The sequence below is a fragment of the Dermacentor albipictus genome, chromosome 7 (genome assembly GCF_038994185.2).
Source record: "Dermacentor albipictus isolate Rhodes 1998 colony chromosome 7, USDA_Dalb.pri_finalv2, whole genome shotgun sequence".
Taxonomy (NCBI): Eukaryota; Metazoa; Arthropoda; class Arachnida; order Ixodida; family Ixodidae; genus Dermacentor; species Dermacentor albipictus.
This window is the reverse complement of record NC_091827.1, coordinates 119,051,847-119,069,556: the sequence shown is the minus strand read 5'-3', so window position 1 is coordinate 119,069,556 and position 17,710 is coordinate 119,051,847. Positions and strand designations below refer to the sequence as shown.

The 17,710-nt window shown below is 44.0% G+C and overlaps 1 protein-coding gene across 3 annotated transcripts in view; it reads left to right on the top strand.

Moving 5' to 3' along the window:
• Nucleotides 1–17,710, top strand: part of Adck1 (aarF domain containing kinase 1) — a 103,882-nt gene that overhangs the window by 67,570 nt on the left and 18,602 nt on the right. For all 3 annotated transcript variants that reach the window (XM_065441539.2, XM_065441540.2, XM_065441538.2), the window contains 2 exons: nucleotides 5,721–5,837; nucleotides 12,460–12,603. In XM_065441539.2, the coding sequence (XP_065297611.2) occupies nucleotides 5,721–5,837; nucleotides 12,460–12,603 (261 nt within the window). The remainder of the gene's footprint in view (nucleotides 1–5,720; nucleotides 5,838–12,459; nucleotides 12,604–17,710) is intronic.

Genomic DNA, 17,710 nt, shown 5'->3' with positions numbered 1-17,710 from the left:
GGAGGAGTTGCCAGTGTACAGTCAACGGCTGACTTTCCAGGTGCCCGAAAATGCGGACGGCTTCATGGCACCACCACGTACCCCATAGAACGTCTCTGAAAACGTATCTGAAATGTTGGACGCAGGAACCCTTCGCCGTCCGATTTTCCGGACTTTTTGCCCTGACCGAAGGTTCAAAACGGCATTAATCAAAGCCACCACCGCTGCCGTTTCGATTGCCTCGCGGCTTCGAACCGGCGCTCTCACACGCAGATGCCGATGGCAGCCATAGCCACCGCCTCCGCAACGCTAGGCCTAGCTGCTTCGATGTTCGCTATTAGCTTCTTGCCGTTCGGTGCCGTATTTTTTCATTGAAAGAATTGCCGCTGTCAGCAATGGCACCGACTCCGCCTTTGTGGTCATCGCGATTTCATGGCTTCGATGCTCGGAAAGCACAATGTGTTGCAGAAAGCCGGTTTCCGAAAGTTAGTTTTGCCTTAGTACAAGATTGAAATGCGGTGAAGCAAAACAAGTATGGGAAGGGGCAATTCTTACGGGACACATTATGTTGAGACAAAACGCAAAAAAAACCAAAAAAAACCATGAGGACAAGATAAGGAAATGAAGACACAGCGCTAGTTATGTAGTACCAACTAGCCCATCAGTCTGTTCTCTTGAACACATTATGTATTCCTGAATTCTACGCGCATACACCCGTCATTTCCTTTCACAGTAGGAGCACCGAAATGCCTAATAAGTTCACTGGCAGGCCTTCAGAGCTTTATCGGATGTGCCTGTGACGATTGAAACCCATAAGGGCAATAAAAGACGTGCATTCTTGTTTTCGAATTGCCCATTTTTTCGGACGTTTTCGCGGCCCCTAGGGAGTTAGAAAAATCGGACGTTGACTGTACAACTGACCAACAGGATGCTTCAAGTGGTCCGTGGGGTGAACGCGCAGCGGAAGGAGGACGAGAACACAAAGTACCTACGCATTGAAGAATGAACGGGAAAGGAAGCGTGCCATTGCTTCTTTGAAGGAGCTTGAGCTCAAAAGACAAAGTGGTGGCGGACGCCGAGATGCAAGTGACCATCATCCAAACCAAATAAACACTTAAAAGCAGTGAAACGCAACACTGAGGCGTTGTGCGCGCGCTGAGAGTATGTCAGGACAGTTGAAGTTGACTTTCCAGCTGCTGAGAGAGAATCTCACTTGTCACAAAGTTCGGACCTCATACCAATGAGCTTGCTAGAAGTTGATAGAAATAGCTCATATTTGAACATATTTGCTTCTGTATGCGTCTCCTTTTTATTCATATTTGAGAATGCTCGACTCAATTTATTTGCTGTGCATTTTACTAACACCTGCCTTCTGTTTTTCTCTGGAGAAAGGTAAACGTTGCTCCTTACTATTCAAACTGGATTAAGCATTTTTTTTAAGATGCTTGCTAGAGAGTGACAGCATTGGGCGACATGGTGTCAGCTCATCTTTACATAAAACAAATTTCTGGGTCACTGAGGGAATCTTGCAAAGGCACTCAGGGAAAACCTGAAAAACTCAGGGAATTTGGCAATGTCAACTTGGTAGACGCCCTGAAAGCCCTTTCTTTTCATAAAATTTGATAGCGAGTACCTGCTCGCTTTGAAGTCACTCCGCTTTAGCCATTTCTGTTGGGCTAAGTGCATCGCCCGTACTTTGAGCATATCGGTCATCACAGGCCGCTGTGCCGCTCGCTGCTCTTGCACGTATTCCGCGAGCAGCTCTTCTGTTTTGGTGAAGCAGCCCTGTTTCGGTCCACTGAAACCCTTCCTTGTTGCTTTCCTGGTGAAAATATTCTCCTTCTGTTTGTGCCAGTCCCACACTCAAGTTTCGGGAACTCCGAACGCCTGTGATGTGGCCCGATTTCCGTCCATCTCCACGCACATGATAACTTTCCTTTTAAATGTGGCATCATGGTGAACTCGGCAAGTCTTCGCAGTCGGCACTTCTATGCTGATTGAATAAACGCAGAAAACGGGAAGACAGGTGGTAGATCAGGTTACACCGGCGCCTGGTTACACATACAACATGGAGAAAGCTACGGCAGGTAGGCTAGAAGTGCGTACGAGGCGGCCATTTTTCGAATGCCGATGGCGATATGGTAATGTGGATTTCGGGTCGTACTCAGTTCTAACGCGCATGCAATTTCTGGACCCATTCTATCGGAAAAAGGTGTGCATTAGATTCAAGTAAATACGGTAATTCTTCCTTAGCTGTACCTGTTGTAGATTTAAGGCCCCTTAATACACAAGAAACTGAGGGGCCGTTGCCAACATACATGGGACACTAAAATTCTTTATAAAACTTCACATTATTAAGGCAAACGTAGAGAGACGGCCACCAATAAGAAAGGTATGACAGGCTAAGGTTACCTTCTGCCGCCTTAGGGTAGGTCATACTTGTGGCACTAACTCCTACCTACTAACCGGTTATGATCCTCCTGCCTGCGATAAATGTGGCAACACGCTTACAGTCCTTCACGTCTGGTTAGAATGTTGAGAAATAGAAGCCCAATTAAAAAGAACTTTGGCTTTGAACCACTATTTGAACCACAGATAGCCAGCAATATTTAGACTACAACAGTCATCACCCACGACATTGTGCAAGCAAGGAATTTTTTTTGGACAGGCGAAACGGACAAGAAGAATCTGCAGCGAAGACCACAATTATATCCACCACCTAAATTACCTTAAAACAACGCTAGCAGAAAGGAACTATCTCCAAGTTGCTCTCGATAGAGCTTATGATGCCGCGTCAAGATTGGAGAGACGGTTGGAATTGGCGAAGAGACAGCCTACACTAGAATCTGACAGACCGCCGGCTTTTTTAACAAAATATTCTAATGCACTCCCAAACATAAACAACATCCTAAGAAAATACCACCCAATATTATCAAGTAACGAGCGCCTGCGAAAAGCATTCCCGGATGTACCTATGGTTACCTATCGCCGAAACTGTAACTTTAAAGACATTAGTGCACGCAATAGTCAGCCAACAGCATTCCCCCGTAATGAAAGCATGTTGTCGCCCTAGGTGCAAAACCTGCAGGCACCTTCAAAGTGACATTAAAATTGAAAGCACCGCAAATAGTTATACACACGAAGCCAAATCTAGCCTCACTTGTACAAGTTCGGATGTGATTTATATGCTTGAATGTTCCTTCTCTAAGAAACAACATATCGGTGAAACAGGACAATCAATGAGCGTCAGATTAAGCGGACATCGCGCAGACACAGCTAAAAAGCTTCCCAAAGCAGTCGCCGAGCACTTCAACCAACCAGGTCATAACTTTGGTGAACTTAAACTTTACATCTTACAGTCAAATTTCCGTTCTGAAAGAGCAAGAAAATACAGAGAATCATACATTATCCATAAGTTCAAAACATTGCAACCAATAGGCATAAACGTTTCAAAGGGAGCTTTAGAATCTATTTGCTATGCTAAATTTCAAGCTATAGGCAATAACACTTAGTTTGATTTCTTGGCGTATCCCCCTCTTTTTTTTTCCTTTCCTTTCTTCTCTCTCTTTTTTTCAGCCACCGTGTCAGATGCCCTTGACACGCCGGCTAACATGCGTGCGTTGACAGACTGGAGGGGTGACCCTGGCCTTGGCCTTGTGCACAGCATTCCTTTACTCTCAATTCGACACGCTAACATACCTTCCCTCGTTGCCCCACCTTTAACCTTGTTCACCTTTTACCTTGCTTTCACCTTTTTCACGTTTTGCTCATCGTCTATTTGACAATAAGTCAGATGTTGGTACATTGCATGTTGTCAGACTAAGGCATACATAGCACATACTCTCACTAGAAGCTGCTGCTGCGATAGCATCTTTTGGAAAGCACATACCTCCCAGCCCTTGCGTTCAAGGGCTCACGGTGAGGTATTAGTGCTACTGTTCCTCACTCATTCAGTACGTACTTCCTTGCTAACAGAACTTTTATGTTCACAGCATACACCACTAATCATTGTCATTGTTTTAATATTTGTACATTTTACGCACGTTACAGTGACTAATTTTAGACTTTCTACAGCCAAGTTACATGTACCACTCACATCTTGATTCACCACCCTGACGTTTGTCATGTTGTACCATTGGCCCTTCATTTATTATCTTTTTCTTGGTGCTCTTTGGCGGCCTTGTACTAATGAAATCCATACATCATCATCGTCGTTTTTATCTTGAACTGTGATGTTTGTTCACCCGTAGCATTGGGATGCCTTTGCAAGGTATGATAGGACAACGGGACAAAGACAGTGTAATGTTACTTGGAACTGGGCAATATAGTAAAACTCTCATGCGCTGCGGAAATTCACGTAACAGTCCCATGCTTCATGTGCCACCTCTCTGAAACACAACAGCCATTGTTTTTTCTGGCTGACCAAAGCCATTTGAGAAGGGCAGTTCATTATTAAAAGGGACCCGAAACATTTTTCTAACTAATCACAGAGTGATCTTACGATTAGAGTATGTCTCCTCATGAAACTCCTGCCAGAAAAATTTTTGAATCCTTCAAGTATTAGCGGAGTTAGACATAGTTATCGCACCGATGAGAGGCTTTCTCTCTGATTTCATCTTCACTAGCTTGCTGGAAGCTGCACAGGGGAGAAGCCAATGGGGCAAAGCCCTGGCCAAAAGTCGAGTGCCTTGCCGGCGAGAGGGCTCATCACGGCACCCCTCTGGCGGCCACGGTGGACTGCGCTATGCAGCGTGCTGCTGCTACCTTAGAGGCCAGGCACAGAAAATCCAGCTACTTGCAACTTTAATAGGTAGACTGGCAGTGCAAAGATGAAATAATTTTTCTCACCATTTCATATTGTAGACGTATGCACTTTTCATTTATTTAACTCAACATTAGCACTAACAGTATTACTGGGAATCTTTGCACGATCATGAAATCAGCTGTTGGTGAGTCCAGCTTCATGTGATGATGCTTCATATGATGACCCTGCATGACATTGCAGAGGCAAGAGCAAGTGATTTTTTTATTGCTTTTGACATGAGATTGTAAATTTTCTACCACATGCAGCACAAAGATATTTGGCTCACACGTTCAATGGAGCCTCTTCTACAGATCAGCAATGTTTTCGTACTGTGTTCAAGAAGTGTTTCAGGGCCCCTTTAATATTTCAGGGCCCTTTAATGCAGCTCAACTTGCTGTTCTCTATATTATGTCTTTTGAATTCTTCACTTACAGCTTTGGAACAGGCACGAAGCATTTGGAAAAATGAGGACAAAGAAGGAGAATGGCAAGACAAGTGCTAGCTTTCAACAAATGTTTGAAACTGGTGCACAATAACGATGAATGGAATAGAAAAGCTGTCATACCATACTTGCAGAAAATCTCGCATAACTTGAAGAGGCTGATGGAACGCAACAATGTTAGAGCAGCTTTTTTTTTTTTTTTGCCCTATGCAAACTAAAAAGAAAGCTTATAAGTTCATAAGACGTGCAGCTGCAAAGAGTAGCATGGAGCACAGTTTGTGAATTGCGTGAAAGTATTTGTGTACAAAATGCTTCTTTTCTGTGGCAAGCAGCTTGTCTGGCAGACAAGCCTGTCACAGTTTTGGTAGTGTTGAATTCTTCGCTGTGACTATGACGTGGCAACATTGAATTTAGAATTTTACACCATTTTTTGTTTCGATGTGCCACACGGCGCAAAGTGATGCAGTGTGCTGTGTACTTTCTTGTTGACTGCAGGTGCCCAAAATCCACTGGGACCTGACTACAAGGCGTGTTATGACCATGCAGTTCTGCGAGGGTGGCCAGGTCAACGACAAGGCCTACATGGAGAAAAATGGCATATCGCCTATGGAGGTTGGCTGGTTTGTCATGTCGAATCTCAGTGTAGCTCTAGAAATGGGAGCAAGATGCAGCGTGTGGTTTAAAGCCCTAAAGAAATCCGTGGGCTGTCACAGACACCATAGTTACGGATTAAACACCTTCCGGTGATCAGCCACTGGAACGCATACTGTTTCAAACGAATAGGCGGGTTCACTGTTCACATACAGAGTTCGAAGCTTTCTACCCACATGCGAGAATGCAGACAAACTTTGCACACATGCCCGCAGTAGTTGCTAGGTAGTCGACTGTGGACCCAGACGGCGCTTCAATGGCCATCAACCTAACCTGTATGCATAATCACACGACCGATCACTGATGAGCCACTCGTAGGAACATGTTAACGACAAACTTTCTACGAAGGTTTGCGCCCCTTATCACACTGACCAGCAGCAAATTTTTGTCACGGCAGCACCATTGGTCACGCTGTCTAGGTCGTTAGGTCTAATCAAAGCTAAGTCATCGGGCATCGATGGCTAAGTTGCGGCTACCAAATCAACACAGATCTATCCACAGCGGTCGCATGACCTTCAGAAAGCCGACAAAGCACCTCGCCAATGAAAGCGACTGCACGGGATGACCGTTGCATGTTCCTGGCCGCCATATTTGTGAAATACCATACGGTTACCTGCCGACATAGCACAGTGGCCCCTCATTCCAAACACCATTTGTAGCACACAACGGTCTCTCTTCGTAGCCTTGAGCGACCCCTCAGAAAAGTAAGTTTGGGTTTACATGGAGGACTCAAAAATATCATGTGACAAAACACGGATCTGCAGCTGCAGACGCATTTACATAGACGGCAAATGGAAGCGAACAAAAAAATGGAGGGCGGAGAGGTGTTGTGAGAACTAGCCCATGGGCCTTCCGATTTTAGAGCTATTTACTGTCGATGCTGAATGTAGTCGACGCATGTGGTGCCAATCACCGCATGGAGCAGTGCCAAGTGACGTGATGTGCATTCCCTGCTTTTGTCTGTTGCGCAGATTGGCCTTAATGAGATGACGATAACCTGGAGAAACCACCAGCCTTAAAGATGGAAAAACCCTCCTATTTCTTGGAAGAAAATTGGAGAGCAATCTATTCTAAGCAATAGAAGATTGCCATTATGCTCAACTTCACTATTTCTTCAGCTAGCTTCAGAGCAAAGAAAGCACTTAATTCTCTTTGACAGACATTCTATCGATAAAAAAAATGTTTTCCAAACTTCATATATGAACTGAGTTGTTAGAAGCACTAACATACTAATTTTGGTGTTCTCTTTAATAAGAGTAAGAGCATATCATGCATCTCGTTTCATAGGTGCATAAGTTACTGATAGCTAGCAAGATTCTTTTTAATTAATGTGATTAGCCTCTTGAGCATGTGCAGCACTTTGTTCTTTGTGCAAAATTTGGAAGCATACAAGTTTCTGATATTCGATAGTTTTCTGATATTCGATTCAATATTCAGCATTTTTTTCCTTATTTGATTCAATATTCGATATGGAATCTACTATTCAGTATTCGCACACCCTTAGAAGAAAGGTATGTGCCCATGTGGCCCACACTTGGCTTTTTCGATTATGCAGTCCCGGACTGCCCACAAACCATTTGTGGCTTCCATCTGACTAGCCCTGACAGAAGAGCACATCAAAGTCACGTGATCCAGCTGTCTGGGACTTTCCGCGGTTCTGTTCGAAAGCACCCTGAATGGAAGTCACTCTCCTTGCTGCCGTCGTTTGCTTAGCTACTCGCAGATAGTCCCTTACCCAGCAGATTCATTAACATGGTCTCCAAAGTGGTGTAGTCTCAGCCGTCATGTCGCCGACACAACCATAAAGGTTGCATAGTAGGATCGCAGCCTGAGCACATCGAATGTGTTCGCTAAGCACAGTTTATGTCGTGTTCTTGCTGTTCGTGCAACCTAACCGCTGTGTTTGTGTTAGCTCATTGGCAGTGAAATTTAAGCGGAATTCCCATACAGACACAAGCTAAATCGCTGCTCGGCCACATCGCTGTTCACGCAGGAAGCACCCGTCGAGATCCTCAAAGCTTGCGAGACTGGGACGGTCTCGCAAGGCCCGACATGTATGTAGGACAGAGCACACGTACACCATCTACTAATCCTGCTCGTCAAAAAGGAAATGCTTGAACTTGGCAACAGAAGGGATGAACATATACAGTTAAACATCGATATAATGAACTTCAATATGATGAACTTCTCGATATAACAAAGTATTTAACTCTTCATAACCTCTTGTCTGTAGAACGCCATGTATGACGAAGTGTGTTTGTGTGCCATTTCAATACAACAAAATTTCACTGCTGCTGCTAAGGAATGCCAAGATAATAAATGGAAACTTCCGCGGACACAATTGGTCAAATGATTGATTTACAAGCAGCTGGTTGCAAATGCACTTATGAAATCATGCGCCGTGCGACAAGAGCAACTGCCGAAGTGGAGCCACATCATGCTCCGTATAAAGTCCAAGTGCGATAAGATCATATCATGCCCCGTGCACTGTGTTCAAGGGTGAGAAAAGAAATATTGTGGCTTAACAAGTGCCACCTTTCTGCGTGAGCAATAGGAAAGAGCGGCAGGGAAGCGAGCTCGTGCTATCACAATCAAGCGCATGCGAGGGGACGCGGGAGGCGGGGGGAAGTTGGTGCGCATCTCGACCATGGCTGTAAGCGTGGCTAAGCGCGTATGCAGCTACGCACCCTTCTTTAGAGGTAATCTGCCCTGTATGCAAGGAGTAGGTGTGCCGACACGGCGTGGCACCATGTAAGCTGTCTTACCACGCATTTAGTATTGGAGGTTGCGTAATCTCAAGTTTCGGTGACCCATTAATGCGAGAGGCAGATGGAGCATTCACTCCCCGCGGCTGGCACTTTTCCTGATAGCGTCATCCCAGTGCAAATGACGCTGTCAGCCATGGGGGCGGAGTGCACACAAAAGCGTGGCTGGCTTCACTTACCGTATTTACTCGAATGTAACGCAACCACGATTGTAACGCAAGGGTCGACCTTTCAGTCCACAAAATAGAAAGAAATAAAACTGCAAATGCAACACGAGATGAACAGAAAAAGAAATGGTATCTTTTTTTTTTAAGTTTTGATTTCGACACGAGTTCTCTTCACTTATCATCGTTGTCTAAGGGGACGAACCTTTCCTTGGGTGGTATTCTCGGGCGATCACATTGGAAAATAGTTTAACTTTCATGAAAATTTGCATGACTCAGCACTGAAAGCGTCCAGGACAAATGTTTCTGGCGCTGTGCCATGCTCGCTATCAGTGCCGAGAGTGCTGTTGGCCATATAGATCGTGGATTTCAGTGCCAAAACGAGTCAAGTCTTGTGAAAGCGAAACAATTTCTGAAAGTGATTGCCCAAGAATCAAGCCATTCATGCCGTCGAGATTGTTTGAGATTAAGTACTTCTTAAAAGATGGCAAAACCATTTCATTTCGGGACAGTACCAGGCCACTACGAGGCCCTTCTGACGGGCCTCACAAAGGGCCTCCCATTGGTACCACCATCCAAAAATTGTTGACTCATTGACATCAAGCCGCCGAGCCGCAGCAAAGTTTCCCAGGTCCTTGGCCATTAAACTTACTTGTCTCTTGAAGCGATGATGTTGTGAATGAACATAGTCAAAGCACAAAAGGCCTCGCGGTAATGCAGCCACCGTAACCGTAACACCAGTCTTGTGCAAGCATAGCTGGAATGGTGCCAATTCAAACAAAAAAGTTTTGATTTCAGTCGACTTTATGGGTTGAGTTGTGACGTAACCGTATGGGTTGTCGACGTAACTTTGAAATCCGCGGTATTTAGAATACTTGCTTTAAAGTTGTAAATTTTGCCATTATTCAAATTTAACGCAAAGGTCGAGTTCCGGCAACGAAAATCATGAAAAAAAGTGTCGTTACAACCGAGGAAATACAGTAATTCATGCCGCTGAGAAGGTACTGTCGATGTGCTTGCCATGAAATCTTATCATTTGTTGCCGACTCCCAAATTTATCAGAATGAATTGTTTTCTCATTCAAATTTGCTTTTCTTGATTGCCTGATATTCGGAAAATTCTTTAGCCCCTGCTATATCTACGAGATCCTCTTCTTTCACTTGCACCAGCCGCCAATGGCGCATGCTTTCCCCATCTCCAGACTCTCTCCCCGTCAGCGGCTCCTGGAGAGACACAAAGAGCAGGCGCCAGACAGAGAGCAATTCGAGATGACTTCAGACTGTGCTGTGTGCAAGTCCCTGTGAAATTAACTACATTTCATGTTTTGAACGTCTTTATTATGGCTACCGAGGACATAACATTGACAACGAGACAGTGAACTTCAAGGTCACGTTGACCTGCATTTGTGCTACGCAATGGCAACACACACACTAGGCCAACTACTGGAGTTCAATGATGCATCATGGACATTGTGTTTTGGATGCCTCCAGTCTTACTTCGAAGCTAACAGCATCACGGACCCCAACAAGAAGAGGGCACACATGCTGACGCTATGCAGACATATGACAGCATCTGTGCCCTGGAGCAGCCAAGCAGCCCAGCTGAAGTGGCCTACGATCACATCATTGCAGTGCTTCAGAAACACTATGACTTGCGACCACGCTAGGTCTTCAGCCGATCTCGCTTCCAACAACATGACCAGTTGGAGGGAGAGACGGTAAGAGCCTAGGTCATGGTGCTGAAGACCCTGGCCACTGACTGCAACTTCGAGACTCTACACACAATGGTTAGTACACCAGCAGATGCTGGAGAGCAGACAGCATCAATAGCATCACCTGCCAATGCAACAATGTTTCCCTTGGACATTACGTTGTGTGACCGGTTCATGTGCAGACTACGAGATGATATCCTGCAACAGAGAGAGACTCTTTGCTGGGGGTGGCCTATTATTGCTACCGCGGACATGAACAGTCCCTTTTTGTGTAAGAAAAATTGATCGGTGACTGTACTTATTTTCATAAAATTCGTATTTCAGTAGAATGAAATTTTTATATAATGAATCAGATCGTGAGTTTTACTGCCTTCGTTATATCGAGGTTCAATTGTATGCCAACAGCAATGGGCAAAGGTTTAATTATATTCCACCCCAGCTACCGGCATGAAATAGCCACATGCAATAGGATATGCTTCCTCACCCACCAGTTTCACTCACCTGAACAGCAAAATGTACCTGTTTATTGCACATATGGCAATGAGCATGACATATTTTGTCAAACACATCAAGGAAAGTAAATGTGTGCACGTGATTGCTGTGCTTCTCTCGTAAAAAACACAAACACTAAAGCTGCAACAATTAGACAGCTCGTAAATACTTCCATGGCGGCACAGGAAGCACTGATGTAACGGAAGCAGTAGCCGAGTGCCCAATATTGTCCTCTAGAATACGCAAAGTATGAAGAAGCACACAGCGTCCTTCACGACATGGTGTCAAATGCCGTGCACATCTTTTTAAGACGGCAGTCGTCTGCTAAGTGCTTGCACAAGTTCAAGCAAATATCTGTTGACAGCTCTGAGAGTCCGCAGACAGTCCGTGACTTCCGGTCTGTGAAAAACGAACGCGACTCTGGCAGCTCTGGAACTGGTGGGTGGAGCTTCCGAAACTGTTTGAGAAAATCGAATGTGAGACAGCAGTCCCAAGCAGTTCGGGACTGTCAGGGACTGTTGATCGAAGAGGCCCGCTAAGGCATATATCACGCGATGGTTCTTTGAAGTGTACATACACAAGTTAGGCTGAAAGTTTGAGTCTCAGTAGCTCGAACCATTGCTGTTCATTGACAACTACAGTGCCCAAGCCCTGCTCAGCAATCGTAAAGCAATTGAAATCTAATTCCCGCCGCCGAATAAAACCAGCATTTTCCAGCAGTTGGATCAGGGTGTTATCAATAATTTAAAAGTGCTCTATCGTTCTCACCTGCTGCCCATCATGATATTTACTGTGCTTGGACAGTCTCATGAAGAGCAGTGTGGACTTGTCGGCCGTGAGCATTCTTGCCGATACGTGAAAAGCAGTTCAGCAGAACACCCGCAGTAATTGTTTCCCTCACGCAAGATTTGCCTTCGGTGCTGAGCCCAAAGACTCGGCCCACGAACCTGAACTGCCGCCTATTATAACAAGCTCGAATGCAGACATCATTGATGACCTGTGCCGAAATGGACAATGACAAAATAATTGAACGAGTGCTCTCGTCGTCAAACAGTGACTCTGGCTTGGATGGTGATGGGCCATGTGCTGCACAGCCATCACAGGTGGATACGACTCGAGCCTTGGAAGTCCTGGAGTAGCGATACAGACGGGCTTGGTTGCATGTAAGAAAAAGTGCATGCGGCAATGATTTAAACACTTCTTTTTTTTTTTTTGCACATGCACCCTAAAGTGTCAACAAAAAATATTTTTTTAGGACATTCAATATTTCAGCCTCATTTATGTACCCCGTGGAGTCCGAATTATCAGTTGTCGACTAGATTACATTTTTCTATGCCTGAACCAAGATGTTGATCTGCAAACGAACATTAGTGGCCCATTTTCTAGTTCATAGTTTATGTTCACAGTGAAACTTGTTGCTCATTAGGCATTACTTCCTTCCTCCCTCCCAGGTGTCCAACCGTCTGGGTCAGCTGTACAGTGAAATGATCTTTGTGCAAGGCTACGTGCACTGTGACCCCCACCCGGGAAACTTGCTGGTGCGACAGGGCGACATGGGACCAACACTGGTGCTGCTGGATCACGGGCTGTACACGGTGGGTGCAGGGCTCATTCCCATTGTCAACGGCTACAGGGGCTAGCAGCATTGGCACTGCCAGCATTGTAATACTGGCAGAATTGGTACTGCCATTGTAGTAGGCTGACAGTACTCATACTGTTAGTATTGTAATGTTGACAGTACCAATTGATATTGCATTAACAGTACAGTTTAGGAGTCATAGCAGCTTTGAGGCAGGCCTCTTTTCTTCTTCCTTTTCTTGTTCTTGTTTCTGTAAAACTAGTCCTGAAACAGCCCTGTATAGGCTGCTACTGTCGAAACCTGCAACAACAAAATTCTTGCAACAACGAAATATTTTTGTATCCCCATAGAATTCAATGCATTTTGTATCTCGACAACAAAATGTCGCTGACTATAATCCCACATAAACGAAATTTGCCGGAACAATACCCCAAATATTTCGTACTCATGCAAGGCTAGCAGGCTCCAAAATGTGCTCAAATGCAATTGCTCTGCTCTAAAATTGCGGAAAAACCACCTCATTACACTTGCTTGGGCACCGCCATTTTTGTTTAAAAAGCAACCAAGTGCCAGCAGCAATCGTGCCGGAAACACGTCACAGCCGTCATGTTGTTTATTTATCGCCCATTTGAAGCATCAACATGTTGTTACCAACATGTGACGACGGTTTATACAGATCAAATGCAGTGTGTAATATGCGCCTCGGCAAGAAAAATGCAGCAATCAATGAGGAAATCCATGTCCCACCAGTGTGGAATTCTTTATGGCCCTTGAAATGCGGTCGCAGCAGCGAGTGCCGCACATCGGGCCATGATTGAGCCGTCGTCCTGGGAATACGCAGTCCTGAGAACGCTGGTTTTGGTGCCACCTAACAAGACATTGCATGCAGATTCGCCGCTGGATGTAGATTTGCGCAAAGGGGCCGTAATCTTTATTGGCTACCTTCGGGTATACAAGATATGATCACTTTCGCACTCGGCACCAGACGCGTCGGTGCCTACAGGCAACAGCGTGCGCTGGAGAAATGCTGCTGCATTTGTGGAGTGCTGTTGCTCTGCTTCTAGTGCAGAGTTACCAAAAATCTTGCAGAAGTGATCGTATCTCCGAAAGCAAATGACCGAGAATCCATGGCAGTGCTGCCAATGCTGATCGACACATACTGCACACTTTGTACTGTCGGCAATGCGGTTCTCTATCCTCGAGCAAAGCTTGCCAAGGTAGGCTAACGGAATTTTCACAGTAAAGTTTCGTTCTCCGATGCATTACGTATATGTGCTTTCTCATTTCACAACAACAAAATTCTCACGAAGGTGAATTTTTTCACATTACTTGCCGATTTTGTTATTGCGAGGTTCAACTGGATATGCAGTAGTTTAACAGCTGTGGCAATTGCGCCAAAAGCAACCCATTACACTATCATGCCCCGAAACTGCATTTTAGTGGAAAGTTGTGACTAGCATCCATCTAAAAAGCATAAGAATGAAAGCGTCATTCCATTCATGCTGCCTAGCTAGTAAAACAAACCAAAACTTAAAGCGCACTATCGTCATTATCCAAGAGGTCAGTGGAGAGGCCATAGCCATGGATAAACAGATGCTGCCAGTCCCCCATTTGCTGTTCTTGATCTTTTGTTGCATTTCTATCTGGCGGAGCCTCCCTCGTATCCTCGCTTTGCACTCTTGTTTGTGCTGCAGTTCAGTGTGGGCTGGAGCTTGCTCAAGGAGGCTGTCGAACTAAAAATAAGTTCAGATAATGTCCATTCTCACAATATTTAGCATGGTTGTTGACAGTGCCACTGGGACACATTAGAATTACCTTGTAATACATGTGCTCAACTGCTGGCACGTAATTTGCCATTAGTGGGTACCTTCCTTGGAACCCTCATTGATCTGAACAGCAGATCCCATAGTTGTAGTTTGGACTGCATTCTCTTCATCCAATGTGTAGTTATGCAGGAGAGATTTCACACATTAGAAGTAAAGAAACCTTTGACCGTTTTGATTGTAAATTTAATTTAGGGGGGCACATTCTATAGCATGCATTCTTCCTCTCATGCCCTTGTTTTGCAATGCTTTTTTTTTGTGCACTTGAAATGTGGCGAACATGCAAACACGTGCTGCAAGTCTTAAAGGTAGAAGCGTCTTTATGCTGCATTGTATGCACAGGCACGGCCGTTCTGTAAAAAATTAATGAAACTTGTTCGCTCATTTTTATCCTAGATGCTGCATTGATGTGTACAAAGCCAGCTTCATTATACTCATTTGTGAATTCGATTGAAATTGTGATCGCATGGTGTATAGATATACATTTGATACTGCGCCAAAAGGTCAAACAGCTGTTGCACCACTGTATGTGTAAAAATAAATAAGAAATTTAGATGTGAAAACATGCTTGCCTGCACTGTCAAACCTCTAATCAAATTTGGCGTCACAGAATTTCCGGTTTGTCGAAGTGCTTTTAAGTGTCCAACACTTATTCATAGAACTGATGCATTGTTAACCTTGAAGTAAGGAAGCAAATTCAGTTTTGCACCTTATTTAATAAGTTCTGGGTGGATATGTGGGCAAAGAAAATGATCACAGGAAACTTGTCGTGTTTGATGCAGCTTGAAAGTCATTTGCACATTGCTACAGTAAACACATTACCATGCAGATTTGAGGCAGGCTTTTACAAAACTCCCTAATGCAAGATCATATCGCCGCAAGCTTAGTTAGGCTCTACCGGATGGCGGTAACTGTTCTGCCGCACTCGTTTCAGAAAGACTCTTGTTTCTACAATAACTGTATGGGCCCACTTCTAACGATCCAAGAAAACATTTAATATCAGAGCAGTTTGTTATCATAGCCAGTAAAACTATACAGCTATATGTTGTGGGCTTGTAAAAGCCAGAAATACAAACACCTGGATGCTGAAATATCCACATTTTTTTTTTTACATTGCGCAATTTGTAAACTTTTGATGCTGACTGCATATAGTTGTGTACAAAGTACCTCAAGGCATGTTAAACAGGGGCAAAAATAAGATTTTAGTGTGTGGCTGTCCGTTCTCTTACACTGCGATTTCTGTGCATTATAAAAGGTATTGCTATAGAGATGAATACAGCTCTCTCTCTGCACTGTGGTTATCATTATAGTCTTGGCATAGCTTTAGGGCATGACCTGTAGACCGTGACCTTAGAGCAGGCCTGTAGAGGGGCGAGTTGGTCTTTTAAATCTGAGGAGTTACACTACACTGATTACTAAAAAACAAGACTAATTGCAGACAAAACACTGCACAAAACAAAGTATGCAAATGATAAAGTGCAGTTTATTCTTTCAATGTAAATGGCAGCATCGTGTGAACTTATTGTGATCCGCCAGATTTCAGATTCTTTGACATGTAGCAAATCACGCTGAACACAACTATGAAATACCACATACAATGCCTGCTCTTTTACTGTTGGCACCTGCTAGACATGGAGTAGTGATTGAGTCATGTGACACGCGGTCCTTTCGTCTGTTGCACACATGGACCTTACAAAACCCAACTGGGGTTGGAAAGCTGCGATAGCCCTTCTGTATTTCAAATAAAAACTGAAAAGAAAGGCTTTCTATGCAATGAATAATAGCGATAGCCCTTCTGTATTTCAAATAAAAACTGAAAAGAAAGGCTTTCTATGCAATGAATAATAGATTGACGAAAAACACATGTGCATTCTTAAACTTAGAACCTGATTGGTATACGATATGACAGAACATCACTAATTTATTAGTTTTAGAGGGAATGGAAGCAGGGTTGTGCAAATACTGAATAGTAGATTTTGAATCTAATATTGAATTGAATATTCGGAAAATTTTCACTGAATTTTATGCTTACTAATATTGAGCAAGAAAACAAGGTGCTGCAAACACTCGGGGACTCCTAGCATGGCATAACTAGAATGTAGCAGGCTATCAGTAACTTGTGTACATATAGATAAAGATATACAGCACAGTCTATTCTTTTTAAAGGAAACTCCAAATTAGTATATCAGCACTGATTATTGTTCAGTTCTAGTATGTGTACATCCAGAAAGTAAGTATTTTTTTATGAATAGAATTTCTGTTGCATACAATCAAGTGTTGTTTTTTTTTTCCTCATAAACTGATTAATTAGAGATGCTCTCTTGTGCTGAGTACCCATGAGGTTCTCAGTTTAATAATGGACCTGTGTTTTACAGCAGTGTTCTACTTGCTGCATAGAACGTTCCGCTTTCCGGTATTTCTCTAAAATGGAGAGGGCTATCCGAACTTTGTGGCAGGTGAGTTATCGTAAGGCCAATCTGCGCGACAAACGAAAGGATTGCACATCACGTGACTCAATCACCACTCCGTGCGTAGCCGGTGCCGACTGTAAAGAGCAGGCGTCGTATGTGCCATTCCATTGTCATGTTTGGCATTTGCCACCTGTCGGATTCTGAAATCTAGAGGGTCGCGGTAAGGTCGCGCAACACTCGCTCTCCACTCCCCTGCCCCTTTTATTCATTCTCTGTCTGCAGAAATGCATACAACTGGCCATGACACTTTCGTGCCCGCTGTGTAAATACATAGGAGTTGCTCGATTGTGCAACAACCAATGGTGTCGGGAATGAGAGGTTGCTGTACGGTATATCACTATGCGGACAATAAATGTATACATCTATATGTACAAATGTATACAAAGGTATACATCAAAACTAGTATGAAATAATGCAGAAATACACACACCAAACCAACGCCTAAGTTTGTCTTGGGAAATAAATTTAATGTTTGTTTATTTATTTAGACATACATATTTTCATTACCAATAGGTATGGAAAATGCAGAAGTAAATATGTAATGAAAGTCAACAACAGTATTCAGGGTGTCTACCAACTGGGAAAACCGAGAATTGTCAGGGATTTTTAATAGTCTGGAAATAATCAGGGAAAACTCGGGGAATTTGTGCTTCTGTCAGAGAAAATTAGCTGTAATTTTATTGAAAGGGAACGAAAATCGCAGTAATGCTGGCTCGAGTAACAAAAAGGAATTGTAACTAATCTACTCGGACGCCGTGTCGTCGGCTGGAGTAGGTGCCAGCCTACAGTCAACGGCAAACTTTCTGGACGCTCAATAATTCTGACAGCT